General features: G+C 40.3%; 1 protein-coding gene across 4 annotated transcripts; it reads right to left on the bottom strand.

The window, feature by feature from the left end:
• Window positions 1-5,057: 5,057 nt before the first annotated feature.
• RDH14 (retinol dehydrogenase 14) lies at window positions 5,058-16,487 on the bottom strand. 4 transcript variants are annotated; one of them, XR_008528764.1, is made up of 5 exons: window positions 16,030-16,487; window positions 12,101-12,752; window positions 11,571-11,672; window positions 7,889-8,006; window positions 5,058-5,077 (listed from the first exon to the last, which is right to left on the bottom strand). XR_008528764.1 is itself a non-coding variant. In XM_054569442.1 (3 exons), exons 1-2 carry the CDS (start codon window positions 16,408-16,410, stop codon window positions 12,135-12,137), a joined length of 999 nt encoding a protein of 332 aa, XP_054425417.1. In that variant the 5' UTR covers window positions 16,411-16,487; the 3' UTR covers window positions 11,472-11,672; window positions 12,101-12,134. The 4 variants fall into 4 exon arrangements, 2 of the variants coding, with proteins under 2 accessions (XP_054425417.1, XP_054425402.1); XR_008528765.1 differs by lacking the exons at window positions 5,058-5,077; window positions 7,889-8,006 and adding an exon at window positions 11,358-11,451; XM_054569442.1 differs by lacking the exons at window positions 5,058-5,077; window positions 7,889-8,006 and having other exon boundaries at window positions 11,472-11,672.
• Between the last annotated feature and the right edge of the window lie 1,406 nt (window positions 16,488-17,893).

Here is a 17,893-nt window from a genome sequence, read left to right as displayed (position 1 = left end):
TTTTTAGCCCTGAATAATATTTCATTGTTTGGATATGCCACAATTTACTCATTCATTTAGGTACTGACGTGCGCCTTGGTTGCTTCAAAGTCTTGGCATTTATGAATAGAGATGCTATAAACATTTGTGTGCAGTTTTTTGCATGGACTTAAATTTTCAACGTATACCTTTTTAGTATTTCTGTTTAGAATTAGGCCCATTGAAGTTGTAGATTATTGTTTTTCATCAGTTCTAAAAAATTGTCTTTTATTATATCTTTAAATATTCAAATATTGCCTCTGTCCCTATTCTCTGTTTTCTTTCTATAATTCCAATAAAAATGTATTATATATTTTTATTCTACCTACCACAATTCTTAACCCCTCTCCTAAAATTTCCATCTTTATATCTCTCTTTACAGCATTCTGGTTAATTTTTTTCTGATCTGTCCCTTTAGTCTATTTCTTCTCTCCTCTGTTGTGTTCAATCTGCTGCCAAATCCACCCTCTGAGGTTCGCATTTGTTATAGTAACTTTCATTTCTAAAAGTTATATATTGTTCTAAAAGTCACTTTTATTGATTTTTTTTCTCTCTGCTGAAATTTTCAAGCTTATTTAAAAACTTTTTTTATTGATTTTAGAGAGAAAGAGAGAAGAAAGTTAGGGGGAGAGAGAGAGAGAGAAAGAAAGGGGTCAGGGGGAGAGAGAGAGAGATTGACTGATATAAGGGAGAAACATCCATCGGTTGCCTTCCCCCTACCAGGGATCAAACCCGCAAGCTAGGTATGTGCCCTGACTGGGAATTGAACTGGTGACCTTTAAGTGCACTGGACGATGCTCCAACCAGCTGAGCCACACTGGCCAGGGCCCAAGCTCATTTTTATTTCTTTAAACATAGTAAGCATAGTTATTCTATCGTCTACGTCTGATAATTCCTATATCTGAAATTTCTGGATCAGCGCTCTCACTCCTCGTACCTGTACTTGAAACTTACTGCTTGTCATTGCCCTTGAGAAAATTATTTACAGAGGTTTCCCAATCTCTGTTTCATAAAAGAGCCTTCCTCTAAAGAGAATGTGGGTGTTCTGTCTGTTTGTTCAGTTGGTTTTGCTGCTGGTCATCTAGAGTATTACTAGTCCCAAGGGATTTTAGACCAAATTGATGACTTGAGTTTTCTTGGATTGCCCCGGGGACATCAGTTTGCACTTCTCCATGGGCGCCAGGCTTAGCTTGTAGCCTTCCGGGAACAGGCTTCCTCCTTTTTTTTTTTAATAGGAAAATTCTGGGGTTTAATCAGGAAATCTTATATGAAAGGCCTTCAGCAGACTCATCAAGCCCTTCCTTTCTAGAACTCTTTTTTTTCTGTATTATCATTTTTTATTGTATTTTTTCCATTACCATTTATCCCCCTTATATTCTTTTCCACCTCTACCTACCCTCCTCTCCCCAGCAATCACCACGCTGTTGTCCATATGCGTGAGTCCTTTTTCTTTTTTGCCGGATCCCTCCAGCCCTACCCTTGCCCCCAGAGTTGTCAGCCTGCTCTCTACCTGTGAGTCTATCTCTGTTTTTCTTCTTAGTTCAGTTTGTTCATTAGATTCCGCATATGCGTGAAATAGTACGGATGTTCCCTCTTCTGCTCAGTGTTGAGACAACTCCGCTATTTCACAGGGCAGCCGGGAATGGAATACATGGTTAATCCTTGCTCACCCTTATCTTGAGCATGTAGTCATTTAGAATTGCAGTTTAAATGAATTTTGGTATCATATCCCAGATTTTACCCCAGATTCTGTGCAGGCTTTCACTCCTATCCTCCTTCAGGTTCCATGCAATCAAAACAAAAGCTCACCTTCATCATTGTTTACTCTAGGGTGACAAATGCCCTCTAGGCAAAAATAATTTTGTCTTTTCCCTTTTAGGATTCTTACATTCACATTTGCTTGATTTTGATCTAAAAAATTTTCACCATTTTTTCAGCACTTTGCTGTTTTTAAGAAATGTGTGTGTGTGTGTGTGTGTGTGTGTGTGTGTGTGTGTTTATTTATATTTTCATCAGAATTGTTAGTAGTCCTAAAATAAGGATTGGTCCAAGTATCCTAGCTTGTCATTTCTGGAAACCAGAGTCCCTGAAATAATTCTTTTGAAAAAGAAATATTAAAAAATCTTTTATCTGTCACCACTCATTTTATTTAGAAAATTTTACATGAAATAATATTGATATGTCAAGTGTGTTATCAGTTGCATACTAGGAAAACTATTCTAAGTATTTGAAATCTTTAATTAGTGGGTTTTCACTAATAGGGTATGTGTAATGTCTGAATTCTTAGCAGATGTTGAAGACTTAAAACTGTTGTATTTCAAAAGAAATAGGCACTTGCTGTAAAGTACAGTAATATGGTTCTTTTGATCATCGTATTATGATTTAACTCAGACATCTTTATTGTTTGTGCAATTTCTCCAAACCCATGAAATATGATATATATCCCTCTGGCATGAAACCAGCACTCTGGATTGGGTACTGGGTTATTTAACCACCCTGATAAATAATTTACACTTGGGGATATTATGCAGAAACCTTTTCAATTAACCTGTGTTGACAGAGAAACTAAATATAGTAGTCAATGAAAAGAATGAACACATTCTTGACCTATTGGGCAGAAAAAAATTCTTCCTTAAAATATTATCTACTCTACAAAACAAATGTGTTAAAGGAAAAGATTGAAAATCATAATGATTATAAATATAAGATTTAAATATTGACTTTTATTTTTAGTTTAGAGAAATTTTTACCTTTTACTATGTACATTATTCTAGTTCACTTAAGTGTCCATTTGTCCAGAGAGTCTCAAAGCTGAAAAATTTTGGTTCAAATCCTAATCTCATCAGGCAAGTCATTTAGGTTTTCTAAAGATCATTTCCCTTACCTGTAAATTAGGAATCAGAATACCTTCAAGTTTTGTTACAAGAATTAGAGATAATATAGGTTAAGTACATCACATAAATAGTAGTTATTATTTCTCTAGAAAGAACTTTCTCTGGTGAGTTTAATTAAATCTCCTAATTTCTATTAATTGATGATCTGTGGTCTTAGGGATTTGCAATAAAGTAGGGGACAAAGTAAATGCGTAGGGATTACAGCAGAATTCATTGTATTGGTTTTAGCAAATTATATTTAATTAATTGAAAGTAAACTGCTTACTGAAATGCACAGGAATTGCAGAACAGACTCTAGAAGGCAGTAGTCAATAATTTGACTGAACTGCAGAGAAGCTTCCAGGGGATATCTGTGGCCAGATTAAAATTTTTTAGTCTGCGAGCTTTGATTTTAGCCTCCCTCATACTAATCCAAATTTCCTCTGGTTATGGTTGTCAAAAATGATGACACACCTACCCAAGGCTTTCGTGGTTATCATTGCCTATTTGGAACAGGAGTGTGCAGGAAAACTCAGCATTACTTCCACAAGCCAGGAGGGCCTTCTTCTCCCCGCAAAGGTTGAACACATGCATTTTCTAAAGTGTAGGAAGAAACCAATTAAATTAGCTCCACCTACTCTGGCCATCAGTAGGGTGATAGACACTTTAGTTTTTAGGTCATTAATTAACTAATTAAATAATCAACCCAATATCTCGTAAGTAATTGATACATTACAGCCCTTTACCAGATGTTAGCAGGAGGCATGGAATGTTCAAATGTTTGTCCCCTCCCTCAGCACACTCCAGTCTGGTTCTTGAAAACTCACATCTAGCCTTTGAACCTCCTCTTACCTTTACTTCTATGATTAGGTTTGCAGCAGATAAATAGAAATAAATATTCCAAGGGTAGCCAGGGTTTCAGTCATAAATGTCTTTCTAATCCATTCTCACTACCCAAAGCACTTATGCAGGATTATCCATCACAAGTCATTCTACAATCTTAATCAAATTGCCTGCTGAAGGAAGCCTAGTATTTATTACATTTTTTCTAAATGGAAAACAGCTGTGATAAATTAATGTTCACCAGAAATCTCGTATTAGGAACGATTCTCAGATATTCTCTCAACTGTCGGTCTTTCCAACTATGAATAATATATTCCTCTACCCCAACCTGTGTCTTTGAGTGTGGCGTAATCACTTGCTCCCTCCTACCTTCCTGTGTGGTATGCTGCATGTGAAATATTTCCTGAGCCAGGCTAGCAATATTTAAATGATAAATGTATATTTAAAAAAAGAAAATGTCCTTAAAAAGGTGGCATAGTTGGCAACAACAGAACACAGGTTTACAAGGCTTACTTCAAGGGCCTTGTCCATCCAGAGCATAAGTCCCTTGCTTAACGGATTGACCTAATGCAGGCATCCCTGCCAATGATGTCACCAAACATTCAGCCTCAGAATTAGCTTCCTCCCCTCTGTGTTTATAGTAACTAATCAAGGTTCTGATTATAATTTGGTTTCCCAAATGGATTTCCCAGCGGGATACAACGTGTTAAAGGGAAGAGCTTTCTAGTTCCCCTGGTGATCTCTTGTTGTCGACTGACAACTTGAGGCTGCTAAGCTGGGGCCCAAGCACGGTACTATTGTGGCTTCACCAGAGAAACGCCATGTGGGTGCCTCTCTTTCCTCAGCCCCCTCCCTTTCAAGCTGTAACACTCAGTATCTCTTTGCAGTCTCTACATGGTTCCTCTGGCTCATTTGCAAGGCAGATTTCATTTGTAAATTTATGGGTTTCCCCCTTCTTTGGTCAGTAATCCCGATAGTCTGCTTTCTTTATGGGAAACAAAATCCATTCAGGTATTTTAAGTGGCAAGGGATAGAACAGCGTATAGAAGGTGCCTACAAAATCATGGGAAGGGCTGGGAAAGTGTGATAGGTTATAGTAATAGGAATAACTCCAAAAATACTGCAGAACTGACCAGCAAAGGGGCAGCTACTACTGCTGCCCTGATGAGGAAGGGGGAGCCTCCATGGTTCCGATGATGGACATACTGAGTCACAACACACAGCACTGCGGTTCTGGCTCTGGGATCAGGAGACCGAAGCAGGACCCCACGGCCATCGCAGCCTCCTCTGAACGTCCAGTAGGAAGTGAGTGGGCGCAGAATTGCAGGGGCTATTCCCATGGCCTCTTGTCATTAAAAAACAAAAGAAAACACAACTAAACCAACCAACCAACCAACCAACAAAAAACAACTCTAGATCCACAACCCTTCTTGCCAGCATAAAGTAGCCAGAAACAGTAGAAAAAAGGCCCCCTTTTCAAGCCTCCCTTCAAAATCTCACTGTAGAGGCACCTATTTGTTGGAAGCTGGTTCTCATCTGGAACATAGTAATACTTTTTGTTGTTGTTTGTTTGTTTATTGTTTTAAAACTCTCCAGCCTATGCGAGATAAAAAGGGGACTCTAGCGGTAGGTACGGGGAAAAAAACCCGAATGCCAGTCAACCATATCCTTCAGATTTCATTTGTCTATGTTCCTATAAACTCCATATAAGTTATATTGAAGGTGTCCTATCTTGCACATAGCCTACTGTTACATGGAATCTTTGAGTGCGTGTGTATAGATACATGGATAGGATCAAAACTGTGCACTGGAGTTAGCTGTATATTAGCTGTACTCAGTGTAATGTACTGTGGGAGATCCTGGATGGTTCCATACCCAAGGACGCTGCAACTATGAATAAATGTATAACGGGTATATCATTGACATCCACATATCACACATAGCATGAAGAAATAGCAAGACAAATTCCTTCTGATAAGAAGGGCACACTGGTTCGACTTCTTATATTCATATTTACTTTAATAAGATAGAGTCTGCCAAATCAGCTGCCATTCTACTCTACTAATACTTTTCTAATTTAAATACAGTCACTCTTTTAGGGCTTCAGTTATGCCTTTCAAAATATTGAAATACAGTTATCCCGTTTTCCAGTTCACAGAGACCTATAGAATAAAAATGCGCTTTCAGAGAAAAAAATATATATATACATTGGAGCCTTCTCCACCATCTTCCAAAAGACTCCAGTGACTTTTGCAATACCCCAACTTCATTTATCTATAGGATGGCTCTTGATAGCTTGTGTGAGCTTTCTAAAGTTCAGCCAAGCCAGCTGCATGATCAACACAAAGACAATAGCTCCCACACACGGGGCTACATGGATTAAAGAACCTGATCCATCAGTAAATCTGCCAGATGGCAGTGGAAGAAAGCTTGTAACTCTCTCACTTTCATTTCAACAGCAGCAAACAATGTTCAATGTTTAAAATAAACTCTTCCAGATGAGCTAAAGATAAACTCTGAGGTGGGTGGACTTGCTTGCTAGGCTGCAGCTCAGAAGTGTTTGATTACATTAACACAAAACCCCTGGGTAGAGCCCGCTTCTGTCAACAGAATGCTTAGACTCGAACACCTACTACATGAAGCCATTTCCTGTGCTTTCATGGGCTGGTGGCAGAAACTAGCCTCGCTTTTTGCATAAACTAATAATGATTATATAGTTCTCTGGGCTCAGCATTTCCTCAGTGTGTACAACTTTAAGATACACCTAAAATGCCAGTACTGTGTGTAGGTCTGAACAAATAAAAACCTTTAGAATATATTTGCAACTTAAACTTCTATTTACTCATTCATCCTACTGTTCACTTTACTGTTCTCATTGTAGCAAGAAAGGTGACATTAGGATTTAGACCCATTCTGCAAATAACTGGGTAACTATTTAGATTTATAGGGCATAAAGAAAGAAAAGAAGAGAAAAGAAGGAAGTTAGGAACATTTTTGTTGTTGCTGTTTTTAGTAGACTTTAAAACCTGCAACTTAAGACAGACCAGGCTACACTACATCATATGTAATATGGCAACTTTTAAAGATAAAATGATGTATGGAAAAAGAATTCTATTAAATATTCAGGAACTTAACTATTTAACACAATGAGTAGATAGTTTAAATGAGGGAGAGAAGCAAACACAGGGTTGATGAAAATAAAGTTTAGGCTGCAAAGACACTCAGGAACTAACATATCAACAAATGCTTAATTAAGTATATTGGGTTGTTTTAAAAAATAAAACATCCCAAATTCATATTAGAAATCTTTGGGAAAATACGATTCACTACACAGAACACGGTGATTGTCAGTCCCTCCAAACTGAAACATTTATGTTATGTCGGTGATACAGCTCTATTTTCTGCAATAGAAGCCCTATTTGTGATCAGTTGGTTACATGAAAAGACTGATTGAAGAATAACGTCATGAAGATGAATTATATGCACCTCACAGTTATTAATTAAACTTAAAACATATGACATATTCATTCATCTGCCTGTCTTCTGATATAAAGCTAAGGGCTTGTCTGTTTTTCTGAGTGTGGGTTCACTTAGAATTCCATCCTCTTATATTGTACTCACTTAAATAGTATAGTCTGTCTTCCAGCTTTTATGTCTTTAAAATGCAGTCAAAGTTTAAAGTCACTTGCAAAGCGCTAAATATAGACCCTTTTAGATGTTTATAATGTCTATTTTTAGTATTTGACAGTTGTTTTGAAATTTTATTCAACAGTAGGTTTCTAGTGATTTGCCTTCATTTAGTTTTTTACAGCACTCAGCTTACTTTTTATAGAAATTCTCTTTCTTTCTGTACTCATAATTTATTGGTTTGTGTTATGATTAGTAACTTCTATTATAAATTACAACAAGCACAGCTAACACACACACAGGAGTGATTTTCTCAGCTGCCTCCCATGTCCCCAGAGCCTAAGATAATGCCTAGGCATTCAATAAGTGCAGGGTGGGGCAGAGAGTTTAGGTTTACAGTTCATATGGAAAATAATACACTAAATAAAAATAATAATACAAGAATAAACTGTTTTCCATACTCACTACTGTAAACTGACTTTTGCCCCACCCTGTATTTGTGAAATGACAAATGTATGGTACGTAACTCATTCTTCCTACGTATATAGCAGAACAGGCAGAAGCGGAAGTGCCCAGGGTGGGCTAGAGGGGAAACTGACAGCCTGTAGCATTCTCTTGCTGTGGGCCTCCGCCAGTTACGTTTTCCTAAAAAACAAAAAAAAGGAGAATCAATTGTTACAGCAAGTTTGTTACATGATGGTTGGTTAAAAGTGCTTTAATTGTGCTTTGATGAAATATCAAACTTCGTAAAAAATCTTCCTTATGGTCTGACTGCATAAACGTAGCTTTCCATCTCACTTTCCTCTAGGAATAACCTAGCTTCCTCCCTGCTAACCTGTAACTAATTTAACTCACCATTGTCCAGAGAAGGTTTGTGAAACATCTGAAGCTGTCTGTGGGGGCCAAGCTCCTGAAGGCAGATTAGTAACATGTTCCCTCTTCAGTGTTGCTTAGGACATTTGGAATCAATTAAATATTCAAATATTGGTTCTCTCAGATCTCTAGCCAGGCCCCGCAAGTTTGTGAGGGGAGGGAGTTCAAGGCAGATAACTGCTACCCCACACACCAAAATCTATAGCTGGAGATTTAAAAAATACACTCTAGAACTGTGGGGTCTGCAAGCAAATAAATGAGATTAGAAATGCTAAGGGGAATAGCAGGAGCCTTTTCGAGAAATAGGAGTTACAGTCTACACGAGAACGGCTGCCATGCACTGTGTCTTCAAGGCAAATAAGAAAGTACCTCAGCATGGCCCACGTGAGCTAACAATGGTTTTTACATTTGCTAAGGATCATTAAAAAAATATGTAACACAAACTGTATATGGCCTAATAACTTCAAATATTTACACTCTGGCGTTTCTAAAATTTGCTGACTCTTGGTTTACTTTAGTTTCCATCATATGTACTAATATAAATATTAATATTAATAAGTACTATTACTATTAATAGTAACGATGGATGAGGTGCATTGGAGAAGGAGGAACTGATGAGGGCCCACATATGCCAGACTATTTGCTAAATGCTTTACAATTCAGGGGTGTCCAAACTTTTGGCGTCTCTGGGCCACATCGGAAGAAGAGTTGTCTTGGGCCACACATTAAATACACAAACACTAATGGAAACCAAAAAAAAAAAAATCTCATGTTTTAAGTAAATTTATGATTTTGTGTTGGGCCGCATTCATTCTAGGCCACATGCGGCCTGTGGGCTGCAGGTTGGACATCGCTTTACATACTCTGCCAATTCAGTCACTGAGCAATGTTCTGAAGGGGGCATTCATGGTAATAGAGCAGAGAAAACAAGCTCAGAGAAGTAACGTAACTGTCTGACGTCAATGATAGAGCAGAGAAAACAGGCTCAGAGAAGTTAAGTAACTGTCTGACGTCAGGGTACGGGGGAGGATTAAGTCCTGGGGCTGTTAATCAAACCCAAACAACGTGGTGGTGTGTTTAAGCAGTGGAATCGCTTTTCCAATTAAATGCTATTTAACACCTCACTATGTAAAATAGTTGCTCTGGGTAAAGTTGAGGCAGAAGACCTCAGCCCTTTTCAGAACAAACTTTTGGAACAGAAATCAGTATTTCAAAAGATTAAGCCAATAACCGACATGAAAATGGTTTTCCAACTCAATTATCCCATTATCGGGCACATTACACCTTTCTCTATAACTGTATTTTCCTAAGGTCAGAGGAAGTATCAAAGTAACACAATTACCTTTTTCTTATTTCTGTGCCCAGTGAAACGATGAGAAATCAGTCAGCAGAAGGGAGAAAGAAGAGAACGGCTAAAGTTTAAATAATCTCCAAAATCTAAGTAGTCATACTATAGCTATTAGTCCTCAATTCCATCAAACACCGGGTGGGAAGGACATCTTCCAAATGGCAGCTCATTTTACCCTAATAGTTGGTGTTTCCAGATGAGTTTCTAGTTTTCCATCATGATAAATTAATATATCCTATTTTATTACGGTGCCACAAACAAGAACTCTGAAAGGCTCAGCTCTTACAAAAGGCCCAAATCCCCTGAAAAGCATCAGGTATCAAAATGCAGCCAGAAAAGATGGTATTAAAAGAAAAAAAAAGGGGGGGCTCCTTTTTAATGAAGTCGAGGTGTAGGACAGATTTATTAGCTTCCATTTTTCCAAGTTGCGTTCTGGTGTATTTCCTGCCCATATTTCTGAGTTCAGCAGATCTCTTTGTAGGATTATTTTTTAAAAATACGTTTCAAAGAACATGAGGTGGCTATACACACTACACCTGCAAAGACACACCTGTGATGATACAAAGTGTTCCTCATATTCTCAACCCAAACTCTAACAGAAAACAGACCTTCTGTATGATCTGCCAAGCCCCCGCCATTCTCAAGAGCTGATACTGGTAACCAGATATTATAAAAAGTCTTGAAAATAATAACCAACGATTACCCCTGACCAAAGCGGTCATTAAATTAAGTGTAGTTCAGTGTATTCTTTATTGTTGTAATTCCCTTTTCCAGTATTGAGAGATGGTTAAGACAAATCATTAAAATAATTATTTTTGATGCTGTAATAGATGCCTACTACATTCCTATGTAGACTTTACTTTTATGTACACCATTGAGTCCTTATTGTTCTCTCAAACATCATTATCAAATGTTTACTGTGTATTACAGGTATTTCCAGGTATTATACTTGATTCTTGAGGAAGGAAACTAATAAGAATATAATAAAATCTTCCCTTGGAAAATTCCTATTCCAATTGTCCAGCTGGATATGTGAACAAATAATTAGTGCACTAAACTCTAGTAAAGCTGCCAAGATCAATGAAAACAAAGTAGAAAGAGAATTGGTTCAGCCCAGAGGGACCCGAGACAGCAACACAACTGAAGGTAATGCTGAAGAGTAGGTAGTGTCCCCAGTGAAAAGGAGGAGGGTATTTCAGATTGAAAGGACAATACAGGGTCCGGCAGAAGTAAGGTCTGCTTGAGTGTGGTTGGTAGGGTAATAATATATAGTTTTAAATTGAACATTTCATCTAAAATGCCGCATGGTACACTTGAGTGTGCTATTGTTATGTGACAGAATTACATGCTTATGATTTTGCAATAAAAAAGGGGCATTATTTGTGCCAGACCCTGTTTAAGGACAGGCCAAGATGTGAGTGTTTGATTGGCCTACAGTGAGGACTGGATTATGCAATGGAATAACTAGAGATGTCCAAGACATTGATTAGTCACTAGGCACTATTTAAGTTTATTTAACTTAACTTATTTAAGTGCCTATTTAAGTTTAAATTAAGATTAGAAATTCAGTTCTCAGGCATATTTCAAGTACTCAGTAACCACACATGTCGAGTCCACCATGTTGGATGGTGCAGAGAATTATTTCCATCACTGTTAAGTTCTATTGGATAGCAGAGTGCAGCTCATGGAGAATCTAAAATGTATATGGAAGAGTTTAAACTTTAAGTAGAAAAGGTTTATAAACTACTGTATTCTACAGAGTCCCCTCGGGAGTGACCTGGGGGGCTCCCCCTTGGCTGCATTGCTGACCTTTTTTTATGAATCCAGCTTCTGCATCTAAGATTTATTTTTTTGCAAAGAATTCCGCAGCTAAAAAAAAAAAAAAAAAAAAGACTTGAAACTCACTGTTACAGGTAATTGGGAACCGCCATAGGTTTTTAAGCAGGTGAATGACACTGTGACACAGATTTGTGTTTTAGTAACATTACCTCTCAAAGCAGCAAGCAAGATATGTGAGAAGGAAAGATACTTGGAATACCAACTTCAGTGCATGCCAGCGAGATGATAAAGGACTAATCTCAGAGAAGCTCCTAAAGAAACAGACAATTAAGAACTGGCATCAGAAAATTTATTCCAAGTAAGAATTACACACACATAGCAGGTCCATTATTTCCACATAAAACTCAGCATTGCAACAAAAATATGTAACACTTTGGCCATGAAACACAAAGATAAAAAACTCCTTAAGGTATCTCCTTTAAGTAAGTGAGTTCTTTCAGTATTTGTAATCCATGCTTGTTTAATTATAATTTTTAAAATATATTATAATTATATTGTTCATTATGTTTATTGTATTTTTATACATCTTTTTTGAAATTTGTTCTCCAAAATAGGACTTCTCATAACCTCAAAATATCATGTGTACCTCTTAGCAGTACTACTGTAAAACCAAAATTATGTTTTCAAGTATCAAGTGGTCAAGCCACACCATTCCTAATCAGAGTTTTAAGTGACATACATTTTTTTAAATGGCTCTCTTATCCTTCTTGTTCCTACTTTAATATGCCAACCATTACTTCACTGATATCCCAGAGTTTTCTTGCAACAGTCTCATCCATGGCTTTAGGCAATAGTTCTTCCTCTTTACAATCCCCGAAGTACTTTCCTGACACACCTTCTACCTCAGGTGAAGAGGCTAAATATATCGAAGTCTGGGCACCTTCTACTGGAGTTTTGAAAAAAGCCCAAGACAACAAATTGAAAAGTGGTTTGACCAACAGTGGAATGTGTATGTGCCTCCCGAGATTAGTCCGCACGATGCCAGGGTGTAAAGCATTGACAGTAACGTTTGTGCCTTCTAAGCGGCGGGCTAGTTCCCTGGTAAACAGGATGTTAGCCAGCTTGCTCCGACTATAACAAAAGCTTTTATTGTAGCTTTGTTCACTGTTCAAGTCTTCAAAGTTGATGTCTCCATATTTATAAAGTTTGGAAGAAACTACCACGATTCTGCTGGGTGCTGAGCTTTTGAGTAGTCCAAGGAGAAGATTCGTGAGTAGAAAGTGACCCAGGTGGTTCACTCCAAACTGCATCTCAAACCCGTCTTCGGTCTTCATATAAGGGCACTGGAAGATCCCTGCATTATTGATCAAGACGTCCAGTCTAGGCTCTTCCTTTAAATGTCAAAAAGAGAACAGCAGAATTATGAACATGGGCCTTAAATGTACCTAAAATGAAAATCCTTTAAAATTCTTACAAACTACTCAAATTCTATAAAAGGTGTCCATCAGTTTTCAATAATTGACAAAGACTAAAAAAGACTTGCATACTGAATAGGGGCCTGGCCTTGTGCTTTTCACATGTCTCCTCATCTACTGTCAGCAACCTATAAGCAAACAGAAGCGCTCAAGTTCGGCGATTTGTCTAGTATCACAGGGTTCCAAAGTGCCCGGGCTCTTAATTAGTAAGCCAGCTTGTTTTTCTAACTGGGATTTTCAAACAACAGCTAGAGAATCCATGTGAGCTAGAGAGTGCATATAAATACAGCAGAAGACAGATTAGCACTCTGTTCCCAGAGCTACTAGTTCCAACACCAGGGACAAGAGAGGATTGCTTTACTTTGCAGTTTTCTAAGGGTGAGTGGTACTGTGGGGATGGAGCAACTTCACGTTGTTTCCCTTAAAATTGGGACAAGCAATAGAGTGGGGCGGGGATGCAGAGCATCATGAATAAATCAAAGGAATACTTTTAAAAATTGTGCAGATAATATGAAAATGTCAGAAACAATGTTATCAGTCTAAATACGAAGGCTCACAATAACAGCAAAGGAGATTAACAGGAGATTGCACCAAAAAATATCTTAAACTCTACTATGACTAGAAGTCACAGTTCTTCCCTGTGTGAAATCTACCTCTTTCAGGCTTCAAGGGGCCCCCAACTTTGGAGATCTACACAATCAGAACTTTGCACTTGGACCAGATCCTGCTATATCTTTCCAGATTAAAATCCTAAAATTTACACTGTCCTTAAAGGGAAGTCTTTTCACCCCGCAATTCATATAATTTGGTTTTCTCCAGCCCTTTCCTGGCTCCTCTCTGTCTCTTTTGATGGGCAGAGAAAAATAAATGTACAACATGTTCCAGGTGTAAAGACAGAGTGATGAATCCATGATTAAATTAATTTGAGGTCAAATTTCAAATTTCACTGGCCCTTTTGCCAAGTGTAAGTGAAAAGAAAAATGTGTTGAATTTCACAACTGTATCAAAGCCTACCCGTCAAAGGATTAACTATTTCTCATTCTGTCTGTCTAAGCACCTTTAGCTTTTCCAATAGCTTCAAAAAGAAGGCAAAAGTTCACCCGTGGGGGAAAGAAAGGAGTGTTCTTTTTCAGTAATCCTTTGGAAGAGTTTCCTGTATTAATCATTTCTGAGCCATCATTCTTTGCTGGGCTTGTGTTATTTTAAGACTTTATCATCTACTATTTTTTTAAATTCTAGGAGATAAATGACATAAATACCAAGAATACCAACCTGTGGGAAATTTACATTTCCATTTTGTTTTTAAAAAATTCTGGTTATGGTCACTGAACTTGAGATCCATGAAGGAACTTAATACTTAGAAGCAAGGACAACTCAGTTATCTCTTTATCTCCTAATTTTAATTGGTTTTGTCCTAAGTGGTCAAAGTAGTAAAATACTACATGTATCCAGAATGAGAAGTATATACAGCCACATCTACATTTTAATGAAAAATAGGAAGACCTGCTTTCAATGCTTCCAACATCTAAGTATTATCTCTTATTTTTAACTTGTTCTACCTGATAATGAATTAGACATAAAAACGAACTTCCGCCCCCACCCTGCCCCGCCCTGGCAACAAACAAACAAACAAACAAACAAAACCCAAAAACTCTCTCTAGTTCTGCAGTAGCTCCCAAACTGTGCATCAGGGTGCCCTAGAGAGTCACAAGGAACTCCCAGGGTACTTTGGAATATTTTAAATTTTCAAGGGAAACAAAGGGATACGCTGCTCAACATCGCAAAAACTACTAGTTCCAGGTGGTTCACAGCTTCAACATTATATTATGCTAAATTCTCTTTGATGATGTCACATCTTTGCAAAGTTGCTTTTAGCAGTTGCTGTAATAAAGTGCATGTACAATGTTAAAAATCAATGTAGAACAGAAAAGGAGGGTGGCAATGTCCTATCTGATTCCAAGGTCAGAACTGAACACTAGGTACACGTTTCTTACAGTAACTATGGTTATTGAAGAATAAAATAAACATCTTTTTTTCTTTCTTTATGTGTACTATTTTTTTAAACAGTTACTAACTTGTTATGACATCACTACTTATTAGGTTATTTGAACCTAATTACTTAATATAAATAAACTGGTAGATATTTCTTTTGGCCTGAGGACACCATGAACAAAAAATTAGCAAGTTTAGGAGTCTCTGCTCTGGACTCAAGAGACTGCATTTCGTACAGGCATGTTTCCTGCGCCAGCTAACTGTAAACCTCACTCTCGGAACGCCCGCTGCGGGAAACCCTTCTATTTCAATTTCAACGGAGGAGAGCCACGTCAGTGGCATAGTTACTATCTAAACAAAGAACTCCACCTCACTGGCAGGCAGCAGGAATATAGGAGTTGAAAGCGAGGGCTCTGGAGACAGATCCCGAGCAATCAACGTAGCCTACCTATGCCTTCGTTGCCTTTTGTTGTAAAATGGGGTTACCAATTTCTGCTTTGAGCATTCCCTGACAATAATAGCCAAGGACACCTTCATTTCACTGGGGGTTTGGGGGTGGGGGAAGTAGCTGAAATGCTTGAAACAGCTCCTAGCACAGAGAAAACCTTTAATGAGTGCTAGGTATTATATACTTATTTCTGTCCCTGTTCAGAGCACGTGGCCACTGGGATTCCAAGCTCCAGTTTATTTGGAAACCAGGCCAGAGTGTGGCTAAGGGTGGTGCTAATGAGTCCCCTGGTGGCAGAGAGCTAAACTTCCTATCCCAGCAGGGGGCAAAAAAGGCAGTTCCATGTCCTTGGCTAGCAACTTCCCGTACGTGCTTTGGGCTCTCTGAAAGGAGACGGCCTGGTGCAGATTCTCTTTGGACAAAGGAAAGGCGATCCAGAGACCTGGCTTATCACCTCCTGGGCCGTCCTCACATAACTGAAGGCAATGTTCAGACGACGGCTTATTTTCCTCTTGGGCCTATTTTTTCCTCAACATCCTTGGAAGACAGAAGGCTGCCCTATCAATTTTTCCAGCCTGCAACTCCCAAGACGCCTCCAAATCACGTGATTGCTCCGACTCTTAGCCTCAGTCATTCCCAAGGTCACACCCCCTGCACTCGGGGCCGACCCCTCCGGGCTCGGCCAGCGGCCCGCCGGCCCCGCCCCGCCCCGCGGCCCAGCGCCGGTCTCCAGCTGGCTCCCCGAGCCCACACCTGGAGCATCTCCTGACAGAAGGCGCGCACGGAGCGCAGCGAGGCGAGGTCCAGCTCCCTGACGACGAGCTCTCCGACCCCGCCGGCGTCGGGGCCCCCAGCCAGGCGGAGGTCGCGGCGGAGCGCACCCGCTGCCTCCTCGGCGCGCGCGCGGTCCCGGCAGCCCATGATCACCCGCGCCCCCAGGCGCAGCAGCTCGGCGGCCGTGGCGCGGCCCAGACCGCTGTTGGCGCCGGTGATCAGCACTGTCTTCCCGTGCATGAGGCCGGCGTCCTCGCTTCCGTGCAGCCGCTGAACGTTGGCTCCCACGAACCTTCTGGCTGCGAGCCACAGGGCCCCGCCCAGTGCGGCCAGTAACGCTGCCACCGTAGCCACTGCCATGGCCACCCGGAGGAGGGCCCACCGTCCCCTGCGTGGGACTTCCGGAGTCCCCGCGCCGCCTGGGTTGACGCTGCCACCTGTCCGCCTAGACCTCTGGGGCGCGGCCCGTCGACACTGACAGGACGGCGTGGGGCATGCTGGGACTCGTAGTTTCCCTGCCGAGGGCCTCTGATTGGTTATAAGAGGACCGCGCCGTGAGTCGCGGTGATCCCGTGGAGCCGGCTTCCAGCGAGAGTGGAGGGTGAGCACAAGTTCCAGGTGTCCTGGCGGCTGCGTTTCTTACCCATGGACATGCCAGAGTGGTGGTGCTTTCCGCATGTGAATGTTTATTTCATACTGCCAATTTACAAATCTCTCTGTAGGCTGGTTTACAAATCCTACACTGAAGGGCTGTTTGAGCTGTGTTTTCTATTCAGGGCTCCTGGGACTTGTTCACCCTCCGTTCCATTTATTTTCACCCTCAAGAGAATTGTCCCTGCCCACCAAAGCCTGAGGAAGGGCTCTTTTCTTACCCCTCAAGTGGGGCTAAGAGCTTAGCAACATGAATCAGTTGGAGATGTACTGGACCAGTGGGTGCCAAACTTGAGCGTCACATCAGAGTCACCTGAAAGGCGTTTACAAATAAAATGTTCAGGGCCCCAGTCAGAGCTGCCAATTCAATGGGCCCCAGATGGGACCTGAGAGTTTGCATTTCTAACAAGTTCCCAGGTGATTCTGACTTGGTCCATATAGAAAAAGGCCTCCTCCAATGGGCTCATTTGGCACTGGCAGGAATACAGTAGGAATAACATGTGCTTACTCTAAGCGTAGACTTCTGAGCAGACCACTTCACAAGCACCTCCCACACCCTCCGTAAGACTGTTACCTGTAAAAATGGAAGGGAAAGTACTCTGTTCACTAGAACATGCTTCACACATGTCAGGGGTTATTGCACATGGACCGGTCTCCAAGGTGCAGACTTTGTGACTTTAGACCAAGTTACTTAAGTGGCCATTCATTCATCTTAAGTGGACATTCACCCATCCATTATGTAGCAGCCCCTGTGCCCTAGGAGATCACAGAGAAATAGGGTGCTTACTGTTTGGTGCACAAAGTCCACTGCCCCAGCCCCCTTCCATAATCTTCAGGGCAAAGGACATACAACATGTGTACAGGGTCCGGCAGAAGTTAAGGCCTGCTTGAGTGTGGTTGGTAGGGTAATAGTGTGGATGTAATAATTTGTAGTTTTAATAGGAACATTTCACCTAAAATGTCACATGGTGTGCTTGAGAGTGATACTATGTAACACATTACGTGTTTATGATTTTGTAATGAAAGATTTTATAATAAAAATGTGGCATTATTTGTGCCAGACCCTGTCATTTGAAATCCTGTAAGAGTTTGAGAGACTCTCCTCCACTCCTTTACATTTGTGAAGGCTCTAATATGCCACGGTACTCACAGTGCAGAGAGAGAAGGGAAAGGATGCCGGAAGACGGTTCCT

This window comes from Pteronotus mesoamericanus, unplaced genomic scaffold (genome assembly GCF_021234165.1).
Source record: "Pteronotus mesoamericanus isolate MK-2021 breed Mesoamerican mustached bat unplaced genomic scaffold, CSHL_Meso_final contig_101, whole genome shotgun sequence".
Lineage (NCBI taxonomy): Eukaryota > Metazoa > Chordata > Mammalia > Chiroptera > Mormoopidae > Pteronotus > Pteronotus mesoamericanus.
This window is presented reverse-complemented; position numbering and strand designations above follow the sequence as displayed.

What these genes read in the sequence shown, in the direction of transcription:
- RDH14 (XM_054569442.1), bottom strand. Translation starts at nt 16,410, where the DNA reads ATGGCAGTGGCTACGGTGGCAGCGTTACTGGCCGCACTGGGCGGGGCC. An exon ending in TCTGTCAGGAGATGCTCCAG is followed by an intron (nt 12,753 to 16,029) that starts GTGTGGGCTCGG and finishes TGACATTTAAAG; the next exon opens with GAAGAGCCTAGACTGGACGT.